Raw genomic sequence first — 13,325 nt, 5'->3', positions numbered from 1 at the left:
AGATCTGGAGATAGAAAGACTTGTGATTTACAGGATATCCTGAAACTGCAGAGGGAAACAAGGTTTGATATGTATGGAGTAAAAGCCATCTCCAAATTTGGTAATGTCAGATCAGTCTCCCTACGAGTATCGTAGGCTGTTCAATATGTGGAGAGTAGGTCTCTTCCACTAAATGTCACCTTGGTAAGAGGACTAAAGGTCACTGCAAGACCATGTGGATCTCCTAGGGAAGTTTATTTTATTTATTTGTTTTGAGTTGAGAGCAGGGAGGGCACTGGAGGTGGAGGAAAAGCTTTATCTCTGAGCCCTTTGTCCTTCCCTAATCAAAGAAGAGATCGGCACTCCTTAAGCTTTCCCTTTTTCCTAATCAAAGAAACAATCATTACTCATCCCTTTATGACCAAAAGGAATATTGCTTGGGTGGGGGAATCATACAGTGTAGGTTTATCACTGAACAAGTTCTCTTGATGTAAGAATCTGATCTTTTTTCAGAGAGTGAAAATGAGGTCACACCCTTTTGACTGTCATATGAAGACCATCCCTCTCTCCTAGACACCTCAGTTTCCTAAACACAGAATAAATAACTCTGGTCTGTTATTCATCTATTAATACTTTAGAATTTAAAATCATGTAAATTCTCCAGACATGTTATTAAATTTTGGCCTTTTCTCCTATTAACTGATATTAATTTTTTTCACCCTTCTAGGCTTAAAAGGATCTAGATGGATTGTGGGAACTTTCACCTGTGCTCTGATAATGACAATTCTAAAAATTTCCATGGCATATCAAAGAAAATATAAAACTGAGTATTTCAAAATTATCACTAATAAAGAACATGGTAGAAAAAGACTGAGTTATTTTTCTAGTACCACCATAGCAAATGATATTATAAAATACTGGTCATGTAAAAAGACTGTCAAAGAACATGAAGTCAAAAACAGAGGGGGTAGAAGAGTATAATAGAATTATATAATTATTTTATTTTCCTAGATTTTATTATGTGCATGCCATTTGTCAGTTTTTCAAAATTGTATTTTAATTTGTGATTTAAAATTCATAGTTTCTTTGTTCATCCTAAATATTCACTTTTGTACTTAGTTATGCATCGCTAACTTTTGTATTATTTCTTAAACAAGGATGTCCCTAATGTTCATGCCTCACTTCCAGTTATATCTTTAAAGTATATCCAGAAACCAACTATTACTTGCCTTCTCTATAGCTACTACCCAAATCCAGAATGCTACCATTTCCTTCCATATTATTGCAATAACTTCCTAACTGATCTCTTTGACTCTACCTTACTTCTCTTTCCATTTATTCTTGAAATAGATTCTTGATATATTCTTGTCAAAGAGATTATGTTAATACAATGTAATTGATGAAAGTAACATATTCCAGCTTAACAATATGCAAATTTAATATAAGTTAAACCATGGTTCTACTTGCTCAAATCTTCGAAAGCCTTCCATTTTACTCAAAATAAAAGCTAAAATTTTTAAAACATCTTACAAGATTTTACCTATTCCTATGTAGCATTCTACAATATATCATACTTCTCACTAATTCAATTCCAGTCATTCTATTCTTGCTGTCCACACCTTAGGTTGGCTCCCATATCCTGTGTTTATACTTTGTTTCCTCTGTCTAGAAGAATCTTCCACTTAGATATCTGTATGGCTCATCCCCTCACCTTGTTTAGGTTTTTACTGAAATGTGACCTTCTAAAAGGAACTTCCCTGACTACTTCTCTTTTATTACATCTTCCACACATCCTCTTCCCCACCCCCTGTAGCTCTCTTTTCACCCCATCCCTCTTTATTTATATTTATCCTTAGTGTCTTCATTATCTTTTAGCTTTGGTTTGCTGTGAAATCTGAAGTTATTTTTTTCTATTAATTCAATCAGATAATGCATCCAGACATTCAGTATATTAATGAGGACAATTTAAATCTGAATTTGATTATGATGAATAAAGTTGTTAGTTTTTTTGTGTGTGTGTTCATAATCCCTATTCACAATTCAAGAATATTTTCTTAGGTTTACTCCATGATTGCAGACACTATTATTTTCAATGTAATGTCTTGATTATACATTTGTATTCCTACTTAATGTAATTCACCCTGGTTCAATCAGGAACCATTTCTTTTTGCTTTAATTTCTTGGGTGGAAATTGTTGATACAATCACTAGTGCACTAAACGACATTGAGATATATGTCTTTCTTAGAAAAATCATTGTGAAAAGGCAAATGGACTAATTTCATTCATACTTTCTATCATAACTTCCCCAGTAATGAGAAATTAGAATGAGGGGAAAACTTGCTTTGAAAACAGAGGAACAGATTACTTATTTTATTGTTAGGGAAGGGGAAGTTTGAAAACATGAAATTGAGTTCCTTTATTTGTATATATGACACTGGGAGTTGCTTATTAAATCTCTAGGTCAACACATGTTGCATTTATAAAAATGGAGACCCAATTTGATCCTCTTAAGGACAAACATCTCCATAGTTACTTTCAGTTAGAAAATACATTTATATCAAATGATTCAGCAAGGATTTATTTCACATTCCAGAGATAGTGAAATACTGTTTTACTTATTTATTGGTTACAGTTGTCAATGTTATAAAGTTTCATGGATGAACTCATTTAGAATTCTCAAAGTGTATTAAAATTGACTCCAAGAATAGTTAATTATAAAATGACAGGTTTGCAGAGAAGTTAAAGTATTTCCTGCTCTGTTATTGTTTAGTTTGAATTTAAAATTCTAATTTATTTATAGCCATGATTATGATGATGAGAGTTAACCAATCTTTTCACTTTTAGTTACAGATGATTCATTTATTCATTCACTCAAAAACACTCATCAGTGTCGGTGGGAGCACACAGGTTTACCCCTAGGCACAAGGAAAACTTTCTGGAGAAAATAATGCCAAATTGAATCACCAAAAAATTTGCTTTATCTACAATTTCCAGGACACAGTACTAATTTACTGGTTTTAAGCGATTGCTTCTAAGCTGCCAGTCCATCTTTCTATAGTCTACTTTGTAATTCTGGGGTTAATAACATTTCTTTTTTGACAGGTGGCATTATATCAGACTTTGACAACTGGGTGCACAGGGGAAAGACTGGAGGTGAAGGAAATAAGAAGGGACTTATTACTCCTTCTATGAGCTTCTTAGTCATTTTAGCATATCAAGAAAACATTTGAAGTGGCACTAAACTTCAGCAACTGTAGTTCCCCATAACTAAAGCCAGGCTCTTTGCATCCCTGTCAGGGATACCAGCTTACCAGAGGCTAGTCCCTCTTTAGGGATCTAGTTCTGGTTTTAAGTTTTGCTAATTCTTAATACTACCATCTTCCATTTGTCACCTATCTTAAAGAGATATTATAACTGCATTCTAGAGTTATCATTTCTGTGATCCTTCATTGTCACTTTTTAACCTTTCCATTCCCTATTACACTATTAGCCATTCTTTGTATTAAACATTCTCTGGTAAATAATTGATATGGTTGGTACCCTGTGACCGGCCCTTGACTGAAACAGTAACTGATGTGACTCTAACAATTAAAACATTTTCATTCTTTAAATATCTTTTAATATATTAATAACCTCTGGCAATTTCTGTGATGTAATCTATGTCTTCAAATCTAGTTTTACAAATACAGGAAGTGGATGCATTAATAATAAAGATGGTTTAAATATTTTCCCTAGAAATGGGGTGGCCATTTATATCAAAGCAACTGTATTGTATAAACTTGTTCGCTTTAATAAGTTTTAGTTGAAGAGTAATCAGTAAAATGTGATTAGAAACTGTAGCAAACCTATACTACAATTACTTATAAAGGAAATTACTGAATATAAAAATAAAGTGCTTGTCTGTTGTACACATGCACTTTAGGTAATTAAAAGGAGTATCTTTGGCAAACTAGAGGTATACGTGTGAAACCATTGGCTACTATGGTTTTAGTAGAATAAGTCTAATTTGTTTCTAATAATTTAAATATTAATACTTAATTGCAAGTTAAAACATCAGCATAACTACCCTTTCAAATTTCTATGAAAACACATTCATATTCTTTGTATAGATCAAATAGATATTCTACAAAATGGCACTTTTTCTCAGTTATCTAGCTCAGTGTCATCATTCTTTATTCCTGTACTTGAAATTTTTGTTTGACTATGTGAAATAAAGTGAAATCAGTAGAAGTAAAGCCAGTTTGAATATTAAGATCAGAAATTTTTACTTGTGCTCTGTAGCCTTACTAAGCATAGAAAATGGTGATTTTAAGAATGCAATTTTTTAAGCTTTTGTATAAGAAATTTTATAGATTATAAATCCTCTAATTAATACAGCCCATGGATGGATAAATTTATGCAATACTTTCATGAAGACAGCTTGATATATAGTGTTTCAAATATATAGTTAAGGGCTACTCATATTCTCAAGAAATTTTGAATGTTTAAATTCAGTCAACTTAGCACTGTGTTTAAAAAACATGTTTTTATTACATAATTGTTTTGATTTTAAATATTTCATTCATATAATTTATATATTCTTTTAAATTCATGTTTTATTTTTTCAATCCAGAATTTGAGTGGGTATTTTGGAGATATCTGTCAGTGACACAGTAAACAGATAAAAGAGTTGAAAATGCTCTTCTATGATAATCACCTACCATGCCTCAAATTCTGTAGAAAGAATAATGGGTCATTTTAGGTAGAAGGCAGAAGATTTTCTTTAAGTATATGACATACATAGTTAAAATCATACGTTATCTAGTCACTTTTTCAGAAATAATTACAAAATTATTAAAATAGCAATTTAATATCACTTATAGTATCATGTGAATACTAATATTTAAATATTCTACAGGCCAATAGAAGAGACAGAAGATATAAATAAAAAGCAACATTTGAGGAGGAAGGCTAATAATTTTCTAAGAATGATGAAAAATAGAAATATGAATAAATACACAATAAATATACAAATTATACTCACAGACATAGATTTTTTAGAAAAAAATCTAAAGCAAGTTTGAAAATACAGTTTATAAAGAAATCTATGATTGCTATCACATCATTTATGCTGAATCTACTTCTGAGATACAAAAATGGTTTTATATTACACATTCTTCATAAAATTCACAGTAATAACAGATTTAATAGGAAAATGTTTTTTCAATAAATGTTTTACAATAAATGTAAAAATATTTTATAGAATTTGGCCTCTCCACATGATAAGTTCTCTCAAGTAATACAGAAACAGAATGGTATATTTTAAATCCCATAAAGAGTATCTATAACTAATAGTAAAGGTTATTCTTAATAGACAAATAGCAAAGAACATTAAAGCATTCTCCTTAAAATCAAGAATATGACAAAAACATATTTATCTAGTCACAGACTACTTTTTTAGCTATATAGAAATTCCTGAAGAATCTATAGATAAATTTTGTTACTAAGTAAGTTTAGTTGGTAGCTTAATACTACATAAAAAACACAAAAATCAAATGTATTACTGTACGCCTACAACAAAACAGTGTGAGGACATAATTTTAAAAGGAACATTTCTCCTTACAAGAAAAGAAATACATATGAATATACTGAAAATAATTCAAACCTTCTGGAAGAACATGATAAATGTCACCGAATGATTTTAAAAACGACAAGTGGAGATATGTTGCATTTTGCACAGAAAGACTCTATAACACAAAATATCAATTCTCTAATATCAAGCCAATTAAAATGTATTTATATAATCAATGTATGTCTAATAAAATACCAATAATTCTTTTTTCTTTCTGAGAAATTTAATAAACTAATTGTAAATTTCGTATGAAAAATAAATGTCCAGGTGCTCCATGGAGACACTTACCTTATTGGCTATCAACAACTTACTGTCGGGAAGTATAATAAACTAACAAGATTCTGTACAGCAAATGAAATCATTAACAAAATGAAAAGACAACTACCAGATGGAAGAAGCTACCAGAAAATCATTCAATATAAATAAAGAACTTTGACAATTCAATAAGAAAAAATATCCATATAGCCAGACGACCTGAATAGATATTTTTCTAAAAAAAATTGCCATTAGGCACATGAAAAGAGGTTCAACAGCTAAAACCTGAGATAGATTGCCAAATCCAGTGCTGGAGGGGAAATGGAACAGAAAATCATACATTTGCAACCAATGAGAGTTGAGGGGTAACATAATAGCAAGAATGAGATGTCCAGTGCTCTCAGAGACCACAGCACAAACCTCAGCCTCAGAAATGCAGAGTTAACTCAGGAGGTAATGTCAGTTGCAGAGACTAGCATGTGCTGGTAGCACATTTCTGTAAACGAACCTGAGACTGGGGAGTCCCTTTCACTCAGGTCAGAAAGACATGCAATCTCCTTTGCACAAAGCCTACTTCCATGTAAAGGAGAGAAGAAAGGCAAGTGAGAGCACACATGAGAGCCAGAGAATATTTAGCAAGGGAAATGTACATAACCTAGAGGGACTATGTAGCTTCTAAAATAAGATTACTGTTTTAACCAGCGAAGAATAAAAGTCAGTTTTTATTCAAACAGCTGATCAAAACTAGGGAAAGAGCCAGATTGCATATGATCAAAGTTAAAGCAAGCTAATTTTTTTTGCACATTCAAATTGTAGTATGAATTTAACTCCATCACCTGTATACAGTGACATTTACTCAGGATCACTTTTTTTCCAGGCTCTGTATCTGCATTATCTCATCTAACTCTCATACAATTTCTGTGAGGGAGGAACTGTAATGATCTCCTTATTAAAGGAATGGAAAATGTGGCTTAGAAGGCTTAAGTAATTTGCAGAGGCAATATAGTTCACAATGTAGCTGGGAGAGAAAAGCTGATATTTCAACTTAAAAATAGGTAAAATACATTTAGATAGAATGGATTTTTGAAATTTGAAATTATTCAGGATGAATACTTGCTTTGTTATTTTCATTGGAGAGACTTTGGTCTTCAAGTTTTTTTATAGAAAATTTGAGCCTGAAAGAAGCAGGCAGAGTTCTGCCAATTTTGCAGGCTGTGAGGTTTTGTGTTTACTAGAGAGATTCTTTCAGTACAATTGAAAATGAAGGTTATTACCTGTCCTTGTCTCATGCTACGCCACTAGGCAGCCTCTAAATCAAACTCTTCAAGCTATGGACTTTGGAGTTAATGAACTCATGCTTTAACCCTTGTTCAACCACATAAAAGCTTTCTAAGCTGATAACCACCTCCAGCTCTCTTACATAAAGTTAACATGGCAACAAGGCTGATCAGAAAAACCTCTGAAACATTAACACTAAATGTATCTGCTGCTTAGTTGATGCTCAAAACTGTCAATTTTTGCCCATTTGATTTTTTTTTTTAGTGAATCTGAATATTATCAACTCTCTTACTATACTTATTGGATAGTCAAACAATCACTTTAATTCCCAGATTTTATTTTTAGTAAGTGCAAATGTGGGCAAGATGATTTAATATCTGGGGCTATAGGATAACAAAGAAATAACCTCCTGGTGTTTATTTTTCAAGCATAGAAAATGTATTTGCTTACCAGCTCACTGAATTCATTATTGCCTAGGTCAAGTCTCTCCAGCTGGGCCAGTTTGTGCATTGACCTGTAACAGGAGAAAAATACTATTGTGAGGCAGTGTGTGACATATTACTCCAAAAAACCCATACCTCTCTCTTTAGATTTGTCTAACAGGGTAAATGCACTGCATAAAAATGGAATTTTTTTTCAGTAAGAAAAAACTTGAAAAAAATAGAATAGTGAAAGCAAACTGCCACCCGAAAACCTTTTACCATGTTCCCAAATGCTAGTCTATGGTTAGAATACAAAGCTGGCTGCTTCACAAAAATCCATTGAGCCTGTACATATCTACACCAGTAGGAAGTACAGGGTGGGGTTCCAACACCTATTAGTTTTAGGAATAACCACAGGTTGGGAGCCAATAGATGACTGCAGTTTTTAAAAAAAGCATTTTAAAATCCTACCATACAAACCTAATTTCATCAGCAATCTTGTCATTTTCTACTTCCCTAAATGAACTTCTGTTGTAGATGATCTGTGGATACTCATTGTCTCCTAAACATACTGGTTTGAATGCTGTCACAGTTCTGAACAACTGAAAAACTTAAAGCAAACTTTGGCGCCAAAGGTTACAAGCACTCCACAATCAGCATTTCTCAACTCACTCTCAAGTACAGCACAACACATGGGAAAAGTCAGAGTTTTCTGAGTTTCAAGTTTTTAAATTATCCTACTAGATAGAATGGATATCTTCAGTCTTTAGTATACAGAAATCTTGGAGGCTTCATTGACTCAAATTCTAGGAATTTCAGTTCTTTCATCTTTAAATGGATACAGTAATTACCTTATAAGCTCTTATAAGCAATAAATGAAATCCTATTGTAATTCAGATATTGTCAGGCAGTTAGAAAAGCAAAACTGTGTATCTTTCCTTCATTTAGCAACTGTTTTTGAATTATTATTATCTGTCAGGCAATCTTTTGGTTTATGGGGTACTGCAGTGAATAAAAGAGGTAAAAACTTTCTCCCAAAAGTTTCTAGTGAAAAGAGAACTACAATAAGTAAATATTTTACTTATTTGAGATATTTTAGATATTTGAAGTATTATAGAGAAAACATAATTAGATAGGGTAAATAGCAGAATTCATATAGAGGGTGATTTTTAATAAGGTGATATGAGTTGTACCCTCCATAAGGTTTTTCACACATTAATTGTCTACAGAAATAGCGTGGCAGTGAGGTGGGGGGAAATCACCACCAGTTGAGAGCCTTTCTCTAATTAGTAGGATGCTATGTCTTATCTCAACTTCTTTACTGTGCTAATTGGCTTCCCATATGCCCTGTATTTATGCAATTGAATCCAACCTGCTTGAGAAATTTACTCATTTAACTGATGCTTCTTCTCTGTAGTAAGCACATGAGAGTTTGGGACATATCTCTTCATCCTGATGGCATGTGGGAATCCAGCTGGTACAATTTCTTCTTACAATTGGTTAGGCTTGAAAACAATCATCACCACAAGAGAGGGAGTAGTAAGATTTGGTCATGTTTGGGTTACATTCTCCATCACTAATGCTGACAATTGGAGCTTCATCTGTCTGAAACAAACTCCTGCTGATTATTGAGGCTCCTTTGTAAGTTGAGCTAGTTATTTGAAGGAGTATGTTCTAATGGTATATTATATTGAAGAGTTTACCAGCCCATGGTCACATTTCACATGCAAAGATTGTAGAAATGCACAATATTTCTATGATTGTTACTTTTATCATTACTGTTTTTTCTTATAATGTTCATCAATATTCTACTGGCTGACTTCTTTTCCTCATCACTGTTAGTTATATTTCCTCCTCAGATAGTTCATTCCAACTACTCAAGAGTCTCCATCCTGTCCTCATTTAATATTTATTACCATTTCGTTTCTTCTGAACACATATCACTGAAAATATTTAATATTTAATTAAGTATTATTTTCTTTAATTAAATAATTAATATTTAATGCCAGATAGAAACATATTTTTTGTTTGGTTGCAAATTATCCCCCATGGGCCAAACTGAAGCTTCATGAGAGTAGGTAATTTGCCAGTATTATTCACAGCATCAATCACTTCTCAATCAGTGTTTGTTTAATGAAGACATTCATATATGCATGCAATCATGATTCTTCAGTAGTGAGAAGTCTGAATTCTAGAATATTTACAAAGACAAAATGCTCAATTTTTATCAGGCATCTACAATTAATTAACAGTTGCCTATAAGGCAGCTACAATTAATTAACTGGTTGCCAAAGAGATACCCTGATAGGCCAGTCTTAGTGAATTTTGTAATGGTCATCCTTTAACTTACTAAAATCATGGAATATACATGATGATAAAGTCAGATAAAGCTGACATTCCCAAGTCCCTGGATGGCTTGGGAACTTCGTGTTAAGCTGACTTACTGACATGTCCCATAATCGGTTTTAAAAGTGTTATTAAAAATATTAGCTGAGGCTCTCCCTGGTGGCACAGCGGGTTAAAGCCCAGCACTGAGAATCTAAAGCCGCTTCCGCATGAGTTCGATTCCCGCTGCCCTGGAGGTGACCACATGGCGTGGCAGACCTCTCCTGACCCGCCCGCTGCTCCCCTCAGCAGTGTACTTCCTGGATCTGCCTGTTCTGTTCCCCACTCTGTCTCTGGTGAAGCCTCTCGCCGCCCCTGAGTCTCTGGCCTGTACCCCAGTTCTGTATGCACAAATAAATAAACCTTAAAAAAAAATATTAGCTGAAATGTTTAGCGACATTTTCCACTTCTCATTTGAAATACAGTAACAAAGTTACATACATAGAGCAGTTAAAAGCACAGACTCTGGGTTCAGACTACCTGGGTTTGAACCCTCATTTTAGATAACTTTTAGTCTTTTTTTTTCTAGATATGAGAATCTGACTCATAAAAATATTTAAGTTTTCAAACCCTTGCATACATTTACAATAATTAAATGGACTGAATGCCTGATTCCAATTTTGAACAAATTAAAGAACATTGCTGCATTTCAATTTTCTCATCTTTAATATGAAGTGGTAGCAAAAATCTTTTCCTCCTGGGGTTACCGTGATTAATAAAATAGTTATTATAGGTAAAGCATATTTATAGTCCTGACACATGAATGTGAGATTTAGCTATAAAAATATTTAGGGAAACCTACCAGAGTTGGAAATAACTAGACTGTTTAAGACAGAGTTTTAAAAAGTTTTTCTAAGGGCTTAAAAATGCTGTGTAATTTTCTTTTATTTTTTAAAGATTTATTTATTTTTGCATACAGAACTGTGGCATAGGCCAGAGGTGCAGGGGTAGTGAGAGGATTCACCAGAGATAGAGTGGGGAGCAGAACAGGCTGACTGACAAAGTACACTGCTGAGGGGAGCAGTGGGCAGGCCAAGAGAGGTCTGCTGCGCCATGTGGATCACCTACGGGGTTGGGGATTGAATTCGTGCTGAAGTGGCCTTAGCTTCCTAGTGCTGCGCTTCAACCTGCTGCGTCACCAGAGAGGGCCCCTATGTATAATTTTTAAAAATTTCAGGTGGCAGTACATTTTGGTAAAGCTTGCTTAAAAAAGTGGTAAGTCTGTTTCTTACTGTAGGACTTCTGCGATAAAATATACAAATGCTCATTGTGAATCTCTAACAGATGAAACTAATTCAGACTATTTCCTGTTTACATGATCAAAGTTTTTTCTTTTCTAGAGGACATTTCTTAGGCTTAGAACACACTTCTTTTTGAAGGTGAAATGGAATTTTTGTCCATCGCACTGCAAAAATTCAGGGACATGGTCCATGAAAACATAGGCCTAAGAATATTAAAGAAGTATTGCATTATGTGTATTTAAATTTGATTAGATTCTCTGTATTAGTCTTCTTGACGTGCTGATCTATATTGCCAATGCTTGTTTCAAACTCCATGAATTTGTAAATATTTTGAACATAGTTTCCTGGCCTGTCTCATATTCCCTTACAGAACATATTGCTATTTATTATTTGGCATTATGCATTGCAATCTCAGTAAAGAGACATGTTCATTTCTTACTAGAAGAAAACTGGTAGTATATTCAAGGTCACATAAGTTAGTGACTTTCTGAGACAGGGTGACCTGGTGTCTACTATTGACTATTCAACCATAGTCTGATATCTTTGGCTTGACCAGCATTTAACTATGAATGTTTTTATGAAAAATATGTGCACTACAGTTCACTATAGTCTATGTCAGTTCACTATAGTTCATGTCCAGCCTCTGTGGTCCTTACAAACTCTGCCACAATTACTCAATACTGTCATTGCAGTGCAAATGTTGCTATAGACACTATGCTAATAAATGGGCATAGTTATGCTACAGAAGAAGCATGCCATATTTGTGTCATAGCCATAGTTGCTAAATTCTTAGTCTGTATTGGTCCTTAAAATCTTAAGTCTAGATAAATTTCAGTCATATCTAGATGATATAAATCTGACTCTTAAGAATGTTTAAATTTTCAATTGCGTACTTATATAATTATTAAATGAAGTGCTGAGAATATTTATTATTAGGGAATTGCCACTAGATGACTATATTTATATGCTATTTGAAATTCTCACTTCTTAGGGTACATGTTTCTGGAATTCAAGGACATTTGTTATTAATACTGTCATTTAGTTGTGTTTATAAAAATTACATCCTTACAACACTATTACTTAGAAACACTTATTCAGTTGCAAAGCTGTAAAATGATTTCAGTTGGAGCAATGATGGGGAATAATGCAATGTCTTGATGCCTTTGTCACCTTGATAAAATTAGCATTCTATAACTCTTTCTCAGAGGCTTTTATCTGTTTAAATGTACAGTTATCTTTGAAGTCACATATAAAGCATTTCCCTATTAATTCTCAGTTCAGTGATGGGTTTGTAGACTGTTGTAGGACTAAAGTTTTGGGATGGCATTCCAGCTTTTAACTTGTATTTCAAACATATTCAAAAATTCTAATTAGTGACTGTTCGTGGCAGAAACCATGAAAACTCCGTTGTGACAATTGAATTATTTTTAATTGATATTTAGGGAAAGAAAATATCTTTCCACTTGATTTAATCTATGTCCTATGCATGCTGTACATTTGCATTCTATAATTAAACCCTGCAATTTTATCACATTATCATGTTTTTCCCTTGTTCTTAATCTCTCCTTAATGAATTTCGTATTACAGTTTTTTAAAAATAAATCACTCCTTGAAGAACAGACAATTATGACTAGCTAGCCCAGGATTTAACATTCTTTAAAATTCAATGACACACTTTATTATAAAGAAACAAAAGCTTATTATTTTTACAAACCAGGAAAAATTAAGTCTATTGTCTGATGGTAGATACAATTTCTATGAACAATTTTTTTTTAAGATTTATTTATCTATTCACATAAGAACTGAGGTGTAGGCCAAAGGTAGAGGGGATGAGAGGAATTCGCCAGAGACAGAGTGGGGAGCAGAACAGGCAGAGTGGCTGAAATATATTGCTAAGGAGAGCAGTTAGTAAGATAGGAAAGGTCTGCTGCACCTTATGGCTGAGCTCCTGGCCTACTGGTTGAATTCAGGCCACAGCAGTGGTCCCACTGAGACTTAACCCTTTAGGTCACCAGGAAAGACTCTCTATGATCAAATGCTTTACATAAAAATTCTTTGTTAAAGGAGGTAAAAGACCTCTACAAAGAAAATTACAAAACACTGTTAAAAGAAATACAAGAAGACACCATGAAATGGAAAGACATCCCCTGCTC

At 33.4% G+C, this 13,325-nt stretch overlaps 1 protein-coding gene across 1 annotated transcript in view; it reads right to left on the bottom strand.

Moving 5' to 3' along the window:
• LRRC7 (leucine rich repeat containing 7) overlaps positions 1 to 13,325 on the bottom strand; it is a 378,921-nt gene that overhangs the window by 122,735 nt on the left and 242,861 nt on the right. The window contains exon 8 of the mRNA XM_004679111.1: positions 7,575 to 7,638. Within this exon, the coding sequence (XP_004679168.1) occupies positions 7,575 to 7,638 (64 nt within the window). The remainder of the gene's footprint in view (positions 1 to 7,574; positions 7,639 to 13,325) is intronic.

This window comes from Condylura cristata, unplaced genomic scaffold (genome assembly GCF_000260355.1).
Source record: "Condylura cristata isolate star-nosed mole 26May11 unplaced genomic scaffold, ConCri1.0 scaffold00008, whole genome shotgun sequence".
Lineage (NCBI taxonomy): Eukaryota > Metazoa > Chordata > Mammalia > Eulipotyphla > Talpidae > Condylura > Condylura cristata.
This window is presented reverse-complemented; position numbering and strand designations above follow the sequence as displayed.